At 44.2% G+C, this 18655-nt stretch overlaps 1 protein-coding gene across 2 annotated transcripts in view; it reads left to right on the forward strand.

Moving 5' to 3' along the window:
* Positions 1-18655, forward strand: part of STX17 (syntaxin 17) — a 69475-nt gene that overhangs the window by 21317 nt on the left and 29503 nt on the right. For both annotated transcript variants that reach the window (XM_019509160.1, XM_019509161.1), the window contains exon 3: positions 6745-6810. In XM_019509160.1, coding sequence (XP_019364705.1) covers positions 6745-6810 — 66 coding nt within the window. The remainder of the gene's footprint in view (positions 1-6744; positions 6811-18655) is intronic.

Raw genomic sequence — 18655 nt, forward strand, 5'->3', positions numbered from 1 at the left:
GGGAGGGGGGTTGGGGGGGGCTACAGCAAATTTTGGGGTGGCTGAATCTCCCTCCCCCCAGTAGCCCTCCTCCTAGCACTGCTGCCACCCACCCTGAGCGCAGCCCGGCTCGGCCCCCTCTCCCAGTGCTGCTCCGGCCCCAGCCCGCAGTGGCAACCCGGCCTTGCCCCACACACAGATCTGGGGGCACATGCCCCCTATGCCCTCCTGGGGTGTGTACAGTGGCAGGAGCCACCCCTCCCCTGCCCCCCTGGATGAGTCTCTCATGGATCTGCCCTGTGCTCCATCCTGTGGTCCACCTTGCCCCGGCTGTGCAGCCCCTGCTCCTGATCCAGCCCCACTTCCTCCTTTACTGCAGGGGCCTTGATCTGCCCCTCCCTGCCCCTTCTTTCCCCCCCTTGCCACTTCCCCCATGACAGACTTACCAGCCGAATCTGTATATCGGCCAATATGGCTCGTTAAATATTGGCCATTGGTATCAGCCCAAAAAATCTATCGGTGCACCCCAGTCCCCAGAGGCTTCTACAGTGCAGTCCAGTTCAAAATGGGAGTAGAGCCACTTCACTGTACCCTTTCTGGTTCTGTCTCTGCCTGAGGTTGTATCTGTGCGTATGGACACAGGTAACATGTAACCCCATCTACATGTTACACTTCAGGCACAATTAACCAGTTAATCACACTTTAAGTGGACACCTGGTCACACATGTAATCAACTAATATGTGATAAAAAGAGGAATAAGCTAAAGTTATTCCCCAGGATATGTGTAATAACTTTGTAGATGCTTCCTATCATGCCATTAATAGAATATGTGACCAGAGGGGCCCCTGTGGCTGGGAGCTCCCAGCTTATGCCAGCTTCCAGCCCCACATGGCTGGAAGCCCCATCAGCTGTCAGGACTCCCAGCCATGTGGATGTGCCATGTACCCCTTATAGCTGGGAGACTGCAGCTGAAGCATGGAGCATCCCCATGGCTGAAACCCCATATCAACTGAAATCTCCCAGCTGCAGGGACACCTTCTGTGCCTGGGAGCCCTGTCAGCTGAGGAGGCTCTCAGCCACTGGAGTTTCTGTATGCCTGTGCAGGAGGAGTTTCTCCATGGCCAGGTTCCCTCTGCACCAGCAGTAAGGTGTGTTAGGTTCTAATTTGCAATCCCATAGTCACACTTCCTGCCATGTATGTGTGGCATAGCAGGAAGTGTGATAGGATCTGATGCATGATCCATACAATCACACCTTTACCTGCATATGTAGAGGAGCCCTTAAACCAGTTTAAACTGAAGGAGGACAGACATACAAGTTTGTTAAACCAGTTTGAAATTACCTGGAATGGTTCAGAAGCGCACCCAGAAAATTAAGTACACTTTTGAACTGGTTCACTGTGAAACATGTCAGGGTTGCATACAGACCCCAAGTGTTCTGTGACGGGTCTGCTCAGTCCTCCAGACATCCCAAACTATGTAGTTCCTCCCTGCTTTCTCCCCACACTCTCCCCCTCCCAATGCTGTAACTGACCACTCTGGTACCACCTCTATGGCCTGGGCTTGGGTGGGTGGCAACAGCACAGTGCCAGCTGAGCTGTCCCTGAACTACCAGGTGCTCATGTCGCTGCTGCTGTGTGTCCTGGTAATGAAATATATTTATTTACATTAATTCTGATGGGAAGATTGTTTTCACTTAACGCTATTCAGCTTAATGCTTGGTTTTTGGGGAACCAATTAAGAGCACTAAGCAGGGGTTGCCTGTATTTGTTATAAATGAGTTCCATTGAACTGCTTGTTCAATAAAAGCTGTCTTTCTAACAATGAGGTGTGACCTTCCTACTTAACCACAGCTCCTTATGACCCTTATGGGTGAGGGCCAGGACACCAGTGTTATGGCAGCATCACTTACTCCTTCCCTGGACTCATAAATGTCAAGTACCAGGTCCCTGGTATCTGGTAGGACACAGCCTTGGGAATGTGGTCCCCTATATTAGTCCAAGGAAGGCTAGGAGTGGTCGTAGGCAGCCCATGGGGCGTGCAGGGACCTTGCAGTTGGGTGCTACCATCTCCAGGGCCATTAGGATTGTGGAGTACTAGCAAAGCAAACTAACACTAAATATCCTTCCCTTCCCTAGTGCTAGCACAGCAAAGTGTTAGTAACTATCCCATCTGACTCATCTGTCCTCAGGGGAATTTAAAGTGGGACATGCCATGTTCTTTCTTGTGGGGATGGACAATGGGGACCACCCTGGAGACTTCTCCTGGGCCATTAAGAGGCATGGGGGTTCTAAGGTGGTCCCAGAGAAGACTTTTCCTCAGTAAAGTCTGTTATTTCTTCTGTCTGTGGTATGTAGCTCTTGGACACACTGGGCATGTAGTGCAGCTTGAGGAGGCACCGTGTCAAGTGCCAGAATCATGGAGCTTTGAGTTGCTATGCTGTGGCATTCCAGCTGGCAGACATACTCTAGCAGTATGCCAAGCATGGCCGAGTAGAAGAAAGGTAAGGAGATGGCAGATGTCCATGGTCTGTTCCTACTGGGAAGACAATGCCTGTGAAACTAACTGGCCCTCCTGAGGTTGAACTGACCAGACCTGCAATGGCCTAAACCAGGGGCGGGCAATTATTTTGGGCAGAGGGCCACTTACTGAGTTTTGGCAAGCCATTGAGGGCTGTGTGACAGACAGTCAGGGACAGATAAATATTAATTTTATAAATTTTTAGGGGCCCCACAGGCCAGATAGAATGGCCTGGCAGGCCACATCTGGCCCACAGGCTGCATTTTGCCCATCCCTGGCCTAAACAGAAGCCTAAACATGCCCATAAACTCTGTTGTTGCCATTTGGCTGTCTTCAGAAACCCCTGGGAGTTGCGGTCAAGCGGCATGCTGAAATGTCTAGCTCTGGAGTCAATTGCTGCTCATTATGAAAGGGCTTTAGTTGGGAGGGGCCTGAATCTTTGTATAGTCTTGACATGGTTTGTATAATGTCTGTTCAAACCCATTAATATGCTTAAGCATTGACTCTTCTGTTTATGAAAAGATTTATTGTGCTTTGAAACGTATTCTGGATTTTTTACTGAAGATAAGTAGATACTTTACGAGTTGGTAGGAGTTCAGATACCTCCAAATTAGAAATCCAGTTACATTTTTATAGTTCGTCAGAATACTGATCCATTGGATGAAATGTCTCTCTAATCTTTAAAATGTTATATATATATAACATATTGAAAATTAAGTTTTTAGTCAAAATTATAGCACAAACTGTTTTTTGTGAGCTGTCAGCACCTAGCAATTAAACTGTTTTCTGTTAAATGCTTCTTATAGAATTACCTTTTAAGCATGTAAGCCTAATATGCATTGGTGTTAAATAATAATTTTGTAGAATTTAGTCTTATTTATTTTGTCAACTAATTTTAAGCAAAAATCACTTATTATATCAAATTGCTTAGAGTAGCAACATTATTTATGTAGGTTGAAACAAATATCTCTAACTTCATTTCATGAATGTTGATTTAAATTTTAGATTCAAGAAAGAGTTCCAGACTATTAATCTACCCTAATCACTTGTTTAAAGATCATATGAAATCAGCATATAATGAAATGTATACTTGAGGCCACCTTTTAGAATAAATGTCTACCATAAATGCACTTTCAAAGCTTTACTTCTCAAAGATTATGATAATCTTTTGAGTTCTCTTTTCTGGGACACTACGTTATGAGCTTGTTAAAGACCAGGAGGCACTTTCCAAAGAATTAGTACTCTAGTCTTTTTTCCTTTTAGGTTTTCTTCAAGGTTTAAGTTTTCTAAAAGATACTGTTTGCATACGATGCCCTTTTACATCAGTATGCAAGTTTTATCAGTATTTAATTTTAAAAACTTATACATTTCTTAGTCTCAGTAACACCAACAAAGCTTTTGTGATGTCACTGGGAAAAGTTGAGTGTGACACGTCTGCATGGCACAGTGTGGTGCTGTGAAGAAATATTGGAGCTAGCTTAGGTGGTGGAAGCAGCGTAGTGCAGCACTGCACATAGGCCAATTAGAATGAAAAGAGGAGTTACTTTACGCTGATGGAGCTCCAAGCTCACATTACTGCTCTAGTGCTAGTACCTATTCCTAGCTTGGGTATCTCTGTATAGTACTGCATTGTGCCATGAAGATGCACCCACTCTAGAGATGTGTTGAGAGAGATGCTTTTGTGGCAATGGCACAGGATAGAGACTTAGCTACAAATTCTCATTCAGATTTAGATTTCTTGTAAGATACTGAGCTAGGCTTTTATGGTAGAATTTTTAGATCAGGGAGGAGCTACATAGTGTGGGATGCTTGGAGGACTGAGTAGACCTGTCACAGAACACTTGGCGTCTGCATGTAACACTGACATGTGGGCACAAGTAGCCTACTGCATGCTGCAGAAGGAATCTGGGGGAATTTCAGCATAGCTTGTGAGTGCACCTGGAGGGCAGATCCAGAATAGGTTATCCAAGTAGAATTTTTAGAAGTGTGTGGGTCAGGGCAAATAGGAGGCATGAGAGTATTAAAGGTCAAAATGGGTTATTAGTAATGGAGTTTATTAGTGACAGGGATGATGGTCACATCCTCCGCACATGGTTTAGGAGTCCAGGAATAAAGACTATTTTGAAGGAGCTTGAAGGATAATCTGGAAAGGGTGTGAGGAGGCATCATGGTTCTGGGAAGATTAGCCACTGGGTCTTTTCAAAGCATTTTTGGGGAGCATCACTGGCATTTGAGAAATCACGATGTCAGCATAGCAGCCCTCGGGTTGAACAGAACAGAGTAGTGCACCTTAAAAATTCTTTAAAAAGAAATTATAAAGAACAATAGATGCTTTCTGAGTGATTCAGGCAAACTTGTAAATTGGGGAACTTTTTTAATGGTATAATACACATTGGAGTGATGGTCCTGTATCACTTTCTTAGAGTCAATTGAAAACAGATTGTTTGTTTATTTCAGAAGATACTGTATAGCTCAGCTTTGTCATTGTTTCTGCGATGGTTGGAGCTAAATGATTTTGAATTTTGGTTCAGTTCCTTATCTCATTGTTAAAATATGATGGCAATATTTTGGCACAAGTTAAGCAGGTATTACTAATATTCATTTTTGTTTTTTAAAAAAGCTTTCTAACTTTATACAGTGGACTTCTAACCTACCCTTTTTTCCTAGTATTACCCAAAATCCTAGCATGAAGGAACCATATTCTCTGAAAATGAAAAATAATTCCAAATTCTTTATAGGTAGGAGTGGAAACACAGAATCTGTTTACACTGCAGAGCAATACACCCAAGCAGGGACACCTCTGAGCAACAGGAGACTTGAGGCTTGAGAGCAACTACTAGGGATGCTCTTGGAGTGGCCTTACTATCATATTTCTAGAGCAGCAATTCTCAAGCAGGGTGCCAGGACACCCGGGGTGCCACATGATCCTTTGAAGGGTGCCAAAAGGTCTAAGGAAATCATCACTGATTCATCAGATAAGTTCAGGCCTAGGCTCAGTCCTTGCCTTCCCATTCCCCTGGCCCCAGGGTCTGGCTTCTGTGCAAGGAGGTAAGCCCTATAATAAATTAGTTCTTGAACTGGGGGCCTTCCATTTCACAAAAGTTATATTCAGGGTACCCCTCCATAAAAGGTGAAGAACCACTGTTGTAGAGTTTGCAAGGGGGAATAGGTGGGCTGGGCATGTTTAGGAGCATCCCTTCTGAGACACACTATCACTTAGCGTATCTGTATGTCACGTCTTGGAATTCTGTAAGCAGTGCTGGTCTTAACAATTTAAAAACATGTTAATAAATATATAAAGGGGTGATTGAGAAAAGATGTAGTAAGAAACTGAAATAATTACATTGTACGCAAAAGGGCAACTGTCATTTTCTTAATGCTTTTGCTAGGTGTTTTTGCCATCACTTAAATTATTAAAGACAATGTTAATATGCAATCTAACGTTTTCTCTTGTTTGTTTTAATGTATTCCTTGATTGTTTTAGAGCATATACTGAAGTTTGTATTGTGTCCTGGTAAAAGGTGTTTCAGTTAAGAGATTTACTTTTGGGATCCAATTGTCTCTGTTATCTTTTTATGAACTAACAGTAACTGGGATTGATTGTTGAACTTGATGAAAAGCTTTAAATGTGATGCTTTTTTTAATCCAAGCTTTTCTTATTTGCATAATTGCCATGGCCCAAATTCTATATAAAGTGCTGCACAGATGGACCCCCCTGAATTTAGTGGGATTTCATGCACTTGAGGAGTTGGCTTATATGATTCTCTTTGCATGATGAGGTCCTGTGTGTGTTTAAAGTATTACATGGGGGAACTGTCTCTTGAAGGGAAAACAATTCTCTTTATAAGTACAGTAGTATCTGGTAGCTCATTTTCTCATATTGGACAGTATCTTCAATATCTTTCCTACCTTTGTTGCTATCCGTTATCTGTTATCCATTAGTGTCATAGTTCCAGAGCTGCTTAAATTGATCTGTTGCTTTGTAGTAATAGTAAGCCTCTGCTTAATTTTAGGTTAAGTGGAAATATTTTGGGCCAAATTGATCCTGCATGTTGTTCCATTTATTTAGTCTTGTACCCGGAATGAGTGTGGTCCACTTATAGCAATAATGCCTTTAAAATAGAAAAAAAAACTTTGGAAGTTTAGAGTGGTTATTTAGTGTTGAAATTTCTTTTCTTTGCATAGCCAACCTACAGTAAAGGAAATGTTGCAGACCATTTTATTTTTCTCTTGTTTATTGTTTAGTATCAGCGATGCAAACTATGGGACAGATTACATGAAGAGCACATCAATGCAGGACGTACTGTTCAGGTAAGAATGCTACAGAAGCTGCATGAATGTAATGGAGCTAAATAATTTATCTGCTGCTCACTGAGATGGGGGATTTTGATAGGGGTTAATATGTGACAGGTATCTGTCATTTTAAAGTAGGGGGTGTCCCAGGTAGGGATGTGAATGGTTAAATAATTAATCATTTAACTGATAAGCCCAATGATAACTGGTTATAACTTACTGGTTATCATTTAGTGCGAGCGCAATCTGGCAGGGAAAGGGTGAGAGGGAAGCCACGCAGGAACCAGAAGGCAGCATGGGAGGGAGGAGTGAGGAGGAGGAGAGGTAGGCTCGATGGACCTTGATGCTGATGTTTGCAGCTTCCCTGCCACTTGCCATGAGCAGCCTGGTAGGTCTGTGTGAAGCTTTGGTTGCTGATTTGATTCGGCCTGATTCGGTGGCTGAATCTCCAGATCCAAATTGAATCAAGAGACTCTTTAATCAGATATAGACACAGCTTTAAGTGTTTTTTTCTACGTACCTCAAGGTACCAGGAGGCTTGTGAATGCTGAGATGCTGGGGTGGATGGAGTATCCCACAGGGGGGTCCCCAGCACTCTCAGCAGTGGACCTGGAAGTGGATCAGAAGCACTTCTGGTCCACTTCTGGGTTTGCCGCTGAGCACGTGGGGGACCCCTGCACTCCTGTGGGGCGCTTTATCCACCCCAGCATTGCAGCATTCAACGAGGCGTGCCTGGTACCTCGAGGTATGTAGAAAAAACATTTAAAGCTGTGTGTATGGCTGAATCTCTGATTCTCCAAATCAGCATCGAGTCTTCAGGTTCAGACGAATCGAATTGGGACAGTGATCCGAGTCAACTAATTGAATCGCTGTCCCTGATTCGGGCCAAATCCAAATCAAGTATGGCCTGTTTCGCACACCCCTACAGCCTGGGCTCCAGGCAGGCCCCTGCTGCTCACAGCAGGGAGGCTGCAAGAGGCTGCACCAAGGTCCACGGAGTCTAGCTATTAATTACTAGCCCCCTTTCTCCCTGCTGTCTCCCACCTGCTGTTCTGTCCACAAAGAAAGCAGCTCAGCTCCCTCTCTGGGGAGTGTGGAAGTCAGAGGCCACCTGCCACAGGCTGCAAGGGGCCCAATCCTGAAAATTAAAAATTGAAAAAGATGTCCCCAAGTGGGCCAGGCCAGGGGTTGCCATACAGATTAATAGTTTAACCATTGCAATTACAAGTTAAATTGATATTTTTTAAATTGATATTTACATCCCTAGCCCCAAAACATGGCTTCAGAAGCAAGTGTTGTCACTGCTTTGACTCCTTGTAACTGCAGAAAGAGCAACTCTGTTCAACTATATGGTTTATTGGTCATAAACCTAGTCAAGGCATGTACAAAGTAAATTATATGCTGTGCACCATGTTGAATCCCAGCAACAGAAGGAGTTGGTGACACTGAGAGCCAACAGCCACACAGGCTACAGGAGAGGTTGAGTGGAATTGGTTTTGGGGAGAAGAGAAAGAAACCTTGATTGCTTTAGGGTGAGGGTTTGAGCTTTGTGAGCTGGATCTTGTTGCCATATTACAGTGCTGTATAGGGGCAGTGAGCTATGAAGAGTTGCTGAGTTGTTAATGCACATTAATAGGGAGCTGGGTTATCATAGGCCAGCCAGAGTCCTAGTAATGTAAAGAATAAGTGACACCATTAACATTACTTTCCGTTACTGTTTGTGCCTGCTCCTCTGTGGACTTGGTTCAGGTGGGGTTCTGACCTCCAGTTGTTCCTCCGAGGTTCTGGTCTTTGCAGGGAGTGTTGCCTTCATGTCCTTTCTAGTGAGCAAGTGGGGGAAGTACACCTGGTATGAGAGGTGCTTGTTGGTGTATTCTCTCAGGAAAAATATAAAAGTCACTGAAAAAGCAAGTGACTAGACTAAGCTGTATCTGTGAACAAAAGGACTTCATTGATATAGAGTACAAAAAGACCTCCAAGATTGTGGAAGAGATTTAGCCAATGAAGAGTGCAAGGAAAGAAGAAGAAGCAGAACTGGATGCTGAGGACTGTGGAAGCCAGCAGTTGGTCACCTTTGGCAACAGACAGTGCTCCATCTCCCAGCTGTCATTGTTGAGAAGTACAGATGCACCTTAGAGGCTCTTCCACCCTAGAGGCTGGGAGGAGGAAAGCCACTACTCCCAAGTGGAAGTGAGGGATGGGAGGGCAGGGACAGCTTTGTGGGGCCTGGGCACAGCAGAGCTGTGATCTGCTCCCCGTATGTCCCTGTGATGAGCACCAAATCCGTGGGCAGGGATGTATAGGAAATGTATCATGTCTCTGCCCTGGGCTCCAGTCCTGTTCTGTCACCACCCTGTGATCCTGGCCAGGGCCTGGGCCTGCCTGCCCATCCCAGTCCTGGATGCCACTCCCCATCTTCCTGTGGCCCCATCCCCTCTGGCCACATGCACTCTGCCTGTGGGGGTTCCAGGTCAGTCTCCATGGAGACCTCACCTGCTCCGCCCAGTACTCCTGGCTGTGGGTGTGGGGCTGATGGGCTAGGGTGCCCGGGCAGTGGGGTTGGGGCTGGCAGGGATGATGGAGACACTGGCAGCAGCAGCCAGACAGAGGGAGCTGCTGCCACAGGGGCTACCAGGAAGCTGAGTCCAGCCACTGAGCTGCCCCTGCCCCGCTGGATGCCTGGGGAACAGCAGGATCAGCTGCACACACCACGGCCTGGGCTGCCCCTTGTATCTGGGTCAGGCATGGCTGAGTGGACTTGCCACGGAGCTGAACAGAATTCCTTGGCAGGCTGGATCCAGCTCGCAGGCTGTATTTTGTCCTCTTCTGGGACAGAGGCATCCATCTGCCAACCTGACCCGTTGTCTCCAGAGTTCTGTTGCTTCTAGGCATCAGAATGCAAGATATTATGGAAAGGTTGTCAAGGTTCATCTGGTCTCTGACTACTACCCTATCCATGTGGGCACTAAGGATACTGCCAGCTGTGAGCTTGAGCAATTCAAAAGTGACTACAGAGCTTTGCATGCAAAGGTGAAAGGGATAGGTTTATCAGCCTTTCCAGTCAAGAGGCAGATCCAGGGATGGGTGTGTGGGATTAGGTTGCACCTCCCTTTGGCTGTGTGGCAGGCACAGTGTGCTCTCTGAACTCATTGACTTGTTGATGCAGCTCATGCCCTGAAACTGGAGGGATAAACTTGTAATTCACACTGAGTGTCTGTTGGTGCGTGGGTCTGGACTAAATGGTATCATTGGGCCAAGCTGTGCCTGAGGCTGGCAGGGAGGGGGCTCACTTTCAAATATGGCTACCTAAATTCCCAGATTATTAATGTGAATGTTCAAATCTAATTTTAGATATATAAATTCCCATTTCGTTTGTGTATATGACAAATAACCTATTGCACGTTATGAACCACTGGCTTAGATAACTAGACTCTGCAGGCTCAGGTGATATTAATAGGACTTAAGGACCAGACAATCATAAAGTCATTGCAGGACTGCTGGCAAACCTCTTTGAGAATTTGTCCTACTCAGGAGAGGTCCCAAAAGACTGGAAGAGGGCCAGTGTTGTGCCCATCTTCAAGAAGGGGAGAGAGGACCCAGGGAACTACAGGCTGATCAGCCTGACCCTTAATCCCAGGAAAAATCCTCGATAAATTTCTCAAGGGTTCCATATGCAATAAGCTAGTAGAAGGCAAAATTCTGAATGACAGCCAGCACGGTTTTGTCGTGAGTAGGTCATGTCTGACTAACCTTATCTTCTACGACCAGGTTACTCACTGCCTGGATAAGGGAGATGAGGTCAATGTCATTTACTTGGACTTTAGGTGGGCCTTTGACTTGGTATCCTGTGATGCTCTCAAGGTAAAACTAGGGGACTATCGGCTCACCAATTCAACGGTCAGATGGGTGGGAAACTGGCTGTGGGGTGGTACCCAGAGAGTACTAATAGACAGACCTGTGTCAGCCTGGCGGAAGGTAGCCAGTCGGGTCCCTCAGAGTTTGGTACTTGCACCAGTACTTTTCAATATCTTCATCAATAATCTGGATGTGGGGGTGAAAAGCACACTGGCCAAGTTTGACAATGACACCTAAGTTCTGGGGAAGTGCGGCCATGCATCAGGGTAGGCTGGTGATCCAGGCAGACCTAGACAGATTAGTTAGGTGGGCAGACCAGAACCAGATGCTGTTCAACACTGAGAAGTGTAAAGTGCCCCATCAGGGGAGGAAAAATCTGCAACAAACCTACAGGCTTGATGGTGCTACGTTAGCTAGCACCATGTCCGAAAGGGACTTGGGGGTCATAATTGACCATAAAATGAATGTGAGCCATCAGTGTGATGCTACAGTTAGCAGAGCAAACAATATGCTGGCATGTATCAACTGATGCATCTCAAGCAAAACTAAGGAAGTTATTCTCCTGTTCTGCTTGGCATTGGTGAGGCTGCAGCTGGAGTCCTGCATCCAGTTCTGGGTGCCACACTTCAAGAAGGATGTGGGGAATCTTGAGAGAGTCCATAGAAGAGCCACTTGTATGATTAGAGGTCTGAAGAGCAAGCCATATGAGGAAAGGCTGACAGATATGGGACTGTTCAGCCTAGAAAAGAAAAGAATTTATGGGGATTTGGTGGCAGCTTACAAATATATCAGGGGAGAGAATGAGGGGCTAGGTGAAGAACTATTCACCCAAGCACCTCAGGGAAAAACCAGGAGCAATGGTCATAAACTCCTAGAAGGTTTCAGACTGGATATAAGGAAAAACTTCTTTGCAGTTCATATGACCAGACTCTGGAATAGACTCCCAGTGTGAGTGGTGCAGGCCTCTACCCTGAAGATCTTCAAAAGGAGACTGGATGCACACCTTGCTGGGGTTATTTGACCCCAACAGTCTTTCCTGCCCAGAGCAGGGGGGCTGGACCTGATGATCTCATGAGGTCCCTTCCAGTCCTAAACTTCTGTGAATCTGTGACTGTCATGATGGAAAAAATGATACACAGTAAAGTATATGTGAAAGATCACAGTCTATGATACTACTGCTAATACAGACCCCAAGAAAATTTACTGGTAGAGAAAAACAGTCAGAACTTATTTTAATTCACTATTCTGATACTACAAACATATCTGTTATAATGGATTGTGGTTCCTCATGGGAAATAAAACCAGACTCAAACCCAGAAAATATCAGAAATAAAGATTAATCCCAAATGAGCCATGGCATTGAACAAAGTTTAAAATTCTGTGGGTTTGATATTGGAGACTATGGCTGAGTTTGGTTGATTTGCTCAGGGATGGAAAGCATTAGTGTATCTGTAGTGTAGGTGTGTGAAGCCTTGTTTGTACAAACAATGAATTTGCATCATTATGCTTTTCTATATCTAAAAAAAGATAATTTAGGCTCAAGTCTTTGTATGCCTCCAAATTTTCTTCCCAAGGTAGTTGCAAAATGAGACCCTATGTTAGAACAGCAATATTGTTCCACATTCAATGCTAATATTTAATGTTAGGGCTAAGCAGAAGGGGTACCATTTTCATTTAAAGTGATCTCAATATTCTGATTTATTTTAAATGTAATTCTTTTATGCTGCCACATCTCAATGCAGAAAGAATAAGTTATGCATTATGCAGAATGTATATTGATATCAAGTCTGCAGAGTAAGTATTGGGTCCATACAAGCACAGAGTAGACTAGATCTTTGTTTTAACTAAATAGTTAGGAGTCTAGAGCACTTGATAATAAATTATATGACTTATAGAATGTGTTTGCTGTAAGCTGTTTAAATGTTTACCAACGGACTTGTATTCTGTTTGTTTGCAAAGAAATAAGATTAATTATTTTGATACCAAATGTTCTCTGCAGCACACACTGCTCTCAGAATTAGATGTTGTAAAAATACATTAGGAATCCCTAAGTCAATATTGACCCAAGGCATCCGCCACAGGTTTTAGACAAATATATGCACAGCCACTCTACATTTAATCCATGTGCACATAATTAGGCATTTTTCTGAATTTTAAATTTACACAGAATAATTGCTTCAGTTGGATTTTTGATGGCCAAAAATAGAATAAAGGTATAGGAGAGTATAAAGCCATACCTCATATTCCTGGTAAACTAGATGTTATATTAGAAAACTTAAAAAAATAAATGGTCAGGGACAAACTGAAGAATTTGGTAAATGTTATTTTGCAAAAAATTATGCTATTCCTTTCTAAATGTTAAGACAATAGCTCTTGCACACAATGTGATCACTTTCCAAAGCATTTATATATTTTGTCCTTCTAACATACTGTGTGCATTCCGAACAGTACTAGATACAGCATAAATGTCTTGCTACGTTTTTGCTGAGGATTTTGCCAAGATGTTTTGAACTCAACAGCTTTCTAACACATTTCAAGCTTTAAGGAGACTCCAAGGGAACAATATAACACCATGATGTTATGGCAACAGACAAATGAATGCTACTTGAGCCACCAACAGTAATACTTGTGAAGTCATGGATTACAGATAAGATTGCAGAGGACTGATGAAATCTATCTTAGTGCCCAGTTTTGAAAAGAGGGAAAATAAATACCTGGTAAATTACCAATTAGTCAGCCTGTCTTCAGTTTGGGAGGTTACTAAAGAATATTATACAAATATAAGTTACTACCATTAGGGGGGGAAAAGAAACAACTAAATACTGAATAAGGGATAACTGGCCAGGCAGACAGTAACAAGATGGATCTGGGGATGATGGTGGATCGCAAACTCAACACAAGCAGGTAATGTTATGCTGTTGAGAGAAGAGGGAAAAGAAAGGTATATTACAAATACAGTTTGTAAGACAGGAGGTGATCTTGCCACCCTACTTGGTGCCATTAGGCCTCGACTGGAGTATTGTATCTAATTCTAGGCATTGTATTTTAAGAAGGACATAGAGAAACTGGAAAAGATCCAGATATGAGTGATGAGGCAAAGATTGGAATACAAGTTATACAAGGACAGGTTGAAAGAACTGTTAAGTGTTATTTTGCATTTTGGTGTCACAGTCATATATACAGTTTTGTCCTTGACTGCAAAACCTGCCCGATGTTTGTGGTGTTCTTGCTTATTTTTTCCATGCCAGAAAAAGTGTAATGTATCTTGTACAGAGAGCTTGCAAGTCTGGTGCAGAGAGACCAGTTCTACTGATATTTTTCTAAGTCTTAGTCAATGATGGTCTAAATCAGGGTGCAGCAACATTTTGGAACTGGGGGCCTCTTTAACAGAACTTGACTCTGTGTGGACTGCTTCCAACCCAGCCAGAGTTGGAGCCATACCTAGGTCATAAGTTGCTGACCCCAGTCTAAATTATTTGGCACATCAGTGCTGATTGTCCTCATGTTTGAATGGGAAAGCTTGAAAATAGATCATAGTCCAAGTAATAAAAAATGGGGCAAGAAATTCTTAGCCCAGTTTTTCTCAGGTCATCTTAAATTTAAAGTAAACAAGATTAAGTCTTTCAAACATTTGAAAGACTGCCATATAGGAGGAGGAGAGCAAGTGTTCTACTTGGTAATAGATGGCAAGGTATGAAGAAATGGATTTAAACTGCAGCAGAGCAGATGTAAATGAAATGTCAAGAAAAATATCCTCATGGTCAGAAGAGTAAAAGTGGAAAAAACGGCCCAGGGAAGTTGTGGAATCTTTTTCTCAGAGATTTTTCAGTCAGAGATTGAGTAGGCATCTGTCTGAAACATCAGTGCTCAAGGTTTTGGCTCTGTGGGCTAAACAAGTGGTATGTATCCACTCATTTAGCCCACAGGCTGGATTGAGCTTCATCCACAAGGTTTGGGCCCTGGGGAGCCTGATACCTTCTCCTTCCTTCCCTGTGCTCTGGGATCGGGTCTCGGGGACCTGGTGCGCTTCTTTCTTGGCATCCGCCATTGGAATTGAGCCCTGGGGCCCAGCAGTACAGTTGCTCAACCATGCACACTGTGGGCATGTCTACACATTCATTAATGCACCATAATTATGGCGCATAAAATTTAGTACCTATAATCACAGGTACTAACTTAATATGCCATAATTGGCACTACTGCGCATTTGCACTGCCACATGCTTTTTAAGTGATGCTAATGCACAGTAGACTAATTCTATTGCGCACTAGCATGGTTTTTTTGTGTTGCACTAATGTGCAGTAGAATTAGTCTACTGTACTGTTATAACATCTCATGTAGATGTGCCTTATGATTGCGTGCCTGATCCAGTGCAGAGGGCCTGGGGCTCCCCAATGCTCCAGAAATGTGGTAGTATGGGAGTAGTGCCACCATTCCCTCCACCACCAAATTTTCAGGCCCATGGACTGGGGCTGAGCACCTCTGGTTTAGGTTCATTTAAGAACAGAGCATTTTGTAGTGGGGGAGAAGATAGATGTTGGAGTAGAGGATCCTTGAGGTCCTTTCCAAACCTAAGTTTAGGTGACTGCACTCCTAGTTGGAGGGAAAAAAAAATTAGAGGTACCACGGAGTATGTAAGATGATGAATAAAAATGAAAAAAAAATGTCAAAAAAGAAGAGGCTCACCCCAGTCCATTTTCAGGGTAGACTTGTGCAACTGGAATGTTCTGCTTAACAAACCTTTACAAAAGAGGAAGCTTATTCTGAAATTCCATCCTTCCCACCCCCAAACCCCCCCCCCAAACAAAGAAACCCCTCTTTATATCTGAGATGCATTCCCTTACAGTGCAGCTCTAATCGAAAAAGTAACTTGAAAAAATGTACAGCGTATTATATTTTGTCTTTCTCATTTCCAGCTCAACTCGGCTTTCAAGTAAAACTGCTCTTTGTTAGCTATGCAGTCTCAAACCAATCACATTCTCATGCATCTTTAACATTAATAAATATTCTCCAGACAAAAGTATTTCATCTGGTACAACTTAATAAAGGGAGTAAAAGTAATAAAGTGGTAATGTCTTTTTCTTTAAAAGAAGTGTGTATTATTTTTCATAGAAATCAGAGAAGTAGGGATGGAAGGGACCTCCACAGGTCATCTAGTCCAACTCCCTGCCTGAGGCAGAATCATTCCTATCTAAACCATCCTAAACAAATTGATAATCTAACCTCTTAATAAAAATTACCGTCAGCCCTCGCGCAACATAAGACATGACACCCTGACCTGCCAGAGATAAAGCAAGGGGACCATGGCAGCCAACTTCCTGCTTCTGTAGGTTATAAAGAGACACCCAAAAGATATGATTTAGTCTGTAGAAAATTTATTTTGCAATAAAACTTATACAACATTTTTAACCATTTATTTTAAATATTGGAATAGTTTTTAAAATTTGTGTATGTAGAGGGTAAGATTTTCAAAAATTTACGCTTTTGGCCAACTCTCACAATAATAATACTTCTTTATAATTTCAGAGCATAGGCCAATGCTAAACAATTTTGAGACTCTTTGAGATAATTAGATTATGTATATGATTCACTGTATTTTCACTGAAATAAGGTTAGTTTCAAGTAGTCCTATAGAGAAGTAGGGCTGAAAAGGACCTCTCAAAGTCTTCTAGTCCAGCCCCCTGCTCAAACCATCCCAGACAAGTATGTGTCCAGTCAGCTTTTGAAAATGTCCAGGGGTGCAGATTCCATAGATTTTCTAGGTGGCTTGTTCCAATGCCTGCCCACCCTCATAGTCAGAAAGTTCCTCCAAGTCTTCAACCTAAGCTTCCTGTCTTGCAGCTCAAGGTCATTGCTGTAAATGTGTTTTCCACATACCTTGTGGTAGAGGGCACAGCTTGTGAATGCTGAGACGCTGGAGCACATGGAACATCCCACAGGAGTGCGGGAGGGCCCTCCATGTGCTCGGTGGTGCACCCGAAGTGGACCTCCCTGGGTTGGCAATTGGCTGCAGGGGAACCCCGGGTGTCCTGAGTTGGCAATCGGCTGTAGGGGGACCCCAGGTGTCACCCCAGACCCAGGAGGCCTAGTTGCCAAACTGAGGGGGGGGGAGGGTGCACAGGGAGGCCCCCAACACGCTCCCTGGTGGAACCGGAAGTGCTTCTGGTCCACTTCCAGATCTGCTGCCAAGCATGCTGGGAAGCCTCCTGTACTCCTGTGGGAAGCTCCATATGCCCCAGCATCACAGTGTTCACAAGCCCCTGCTACTTAAGAGGTAGAGCTGGCCTGAGCGGGGTGTGGGGCCTGGGGCAAATCAGCCCATGCGGGGCCCCACCCCAGCTTCGATCCCATGGCTCCAGACTCAAAGAAGCTGCTGGCGGTGGCGGCAGCATCAGTAGTGAGGGGAGGGGGGGTAGTGAGTGCCTGGATGCGGAGCCACCGCTCCACCCAGCTTTGCACCACTGCTGCTCTGCCGCACTCCACAGGGCGCCACAAAGCATGGGGCTTGGGGCGGTTGCCCCTATTGCCTCCCCCTCCCAGGACAGTCCTGCCTAGAGGTACTTAGAAAAAATGTTTAAAGCTGTGTCTATGTCTGAATCTCTCCCAATTGATTTGGAGGCTTCCGATTCAATTCAGAAAGATTAAAGGGTCCTCTCATTTGATTTGGATTTGCAGATTTGGCCACTGAATCGTACTGAATCGAAACAGGAACTGAAGCTTCGCACAGCTCTACTATTGATATATCCTCCCTCAGTCTTCTTCTCTCTAGACTAAATAATCATAGTTCTTTCAGCCTTTCCTTGTAAGACTTGCTTCCTAGGCCCCTGATAATTTTTGTTGCTTTGCACTGGGCTCTCCAATCTGTTCACATCCTCTTGAAGTGTGTAAATCAAAACTGTGCACAGGACTCCAGAAGAAGCTTCACCAGTGGTAAACTGAGCCCAAGAGTCACTTCCCTTGATTGGACAGTGACACTCCCATTCATACAGCTCAATATGCTCTTGGTTTTCTTTGCAACAAGAGCACAATGAAGGCTCATGTTCAGCTTAAGGTCTACTGCAACCCTCAAGTCCTTCTCTTCAGTACTATTGCCTACCTACTCATTCCCCAGTCTGTATTTATGCACGCAGTTATTCTGTCCTAAGTGCAGGGCTTTGCATTTGTCTTTGTTGCATCTTATCTGACTGATTGCAGACCACTTCTCCAGTCTGTCTGGGTCATTCTGGACCCTAGCCTTGTCCTCCAGCATGTTTGCAATTCCACAAAACTTGGTGTTATCTACAAATTTGTTAAGCATCCTTTCATGCAAGTGGTTGCACTCAGTCCTGTCATCTCAGTCATTAATAAAGATGTTGAACAGTAATGGACCTAGGACAGACCCTTGGGTAACCCCACTTGATATGTCCTCCCAGCTAGGCTTTGAGCTATGGATGACTGCTCATGGAGTACAAAGGATACAGTAATCTAACCAACTATCTTACAGTATTTTCATCTACTCTATTTTTTTAGCGTGTTAATGAGAATGTCATATGAGACTATGTCAAAGGCTTTGTTAAAGTCAGGGTATATCACACGCAGTGCTCTTCCCTTATCCACAGAGCCTGTCACCTTGTCACAGAAGGACATCAGCTATGTTTTGCTCTTGGTGAATTTGTGCTAGCTCTTCCTGATCACCTTGTTCTCTTCTAGGTGCTTCACAATAGAGTTCTTGAGGATCTGCTCCATGATATTTCCAGATACTGAGGTCAGGTTGATTGGTCTGTAATTTCCTGGATCCTCCTTCCTCCCTTTCTTAAAAGACAAGCACTATATTTGTCCTTTTCGAATCATCCGGGACCTCATCCAACTTCCATGAATTCTCAAAGAGGATAGCTAATGGCTCTGAAATTTTTGAGGCCCTCATGGTGAGGGAGGGAATGGGGCAGGGCCAGGGATAGGCACTGTCCAGCCGGGGAGGAGCAGGACGCAGGGTGAAGCCATGGGAGGCTGATCTGGGGGTGTGGGAGGG

Source organism: Gavialis gangeticus, unplaced genomic scaffold, assembly GCF_001723915.1.
Source record: "Gavialis gangeticus isolate Ggan-Ray unplaced genomic scaffold, GavGan_comp1, whole genome shotgun sequence".
NCBI classification, from domain to species: Eukaryota; Metazoa; Chordata; order Crocodylia; family Gavialidae; genus Gavialis; species Gavialis gangeticus.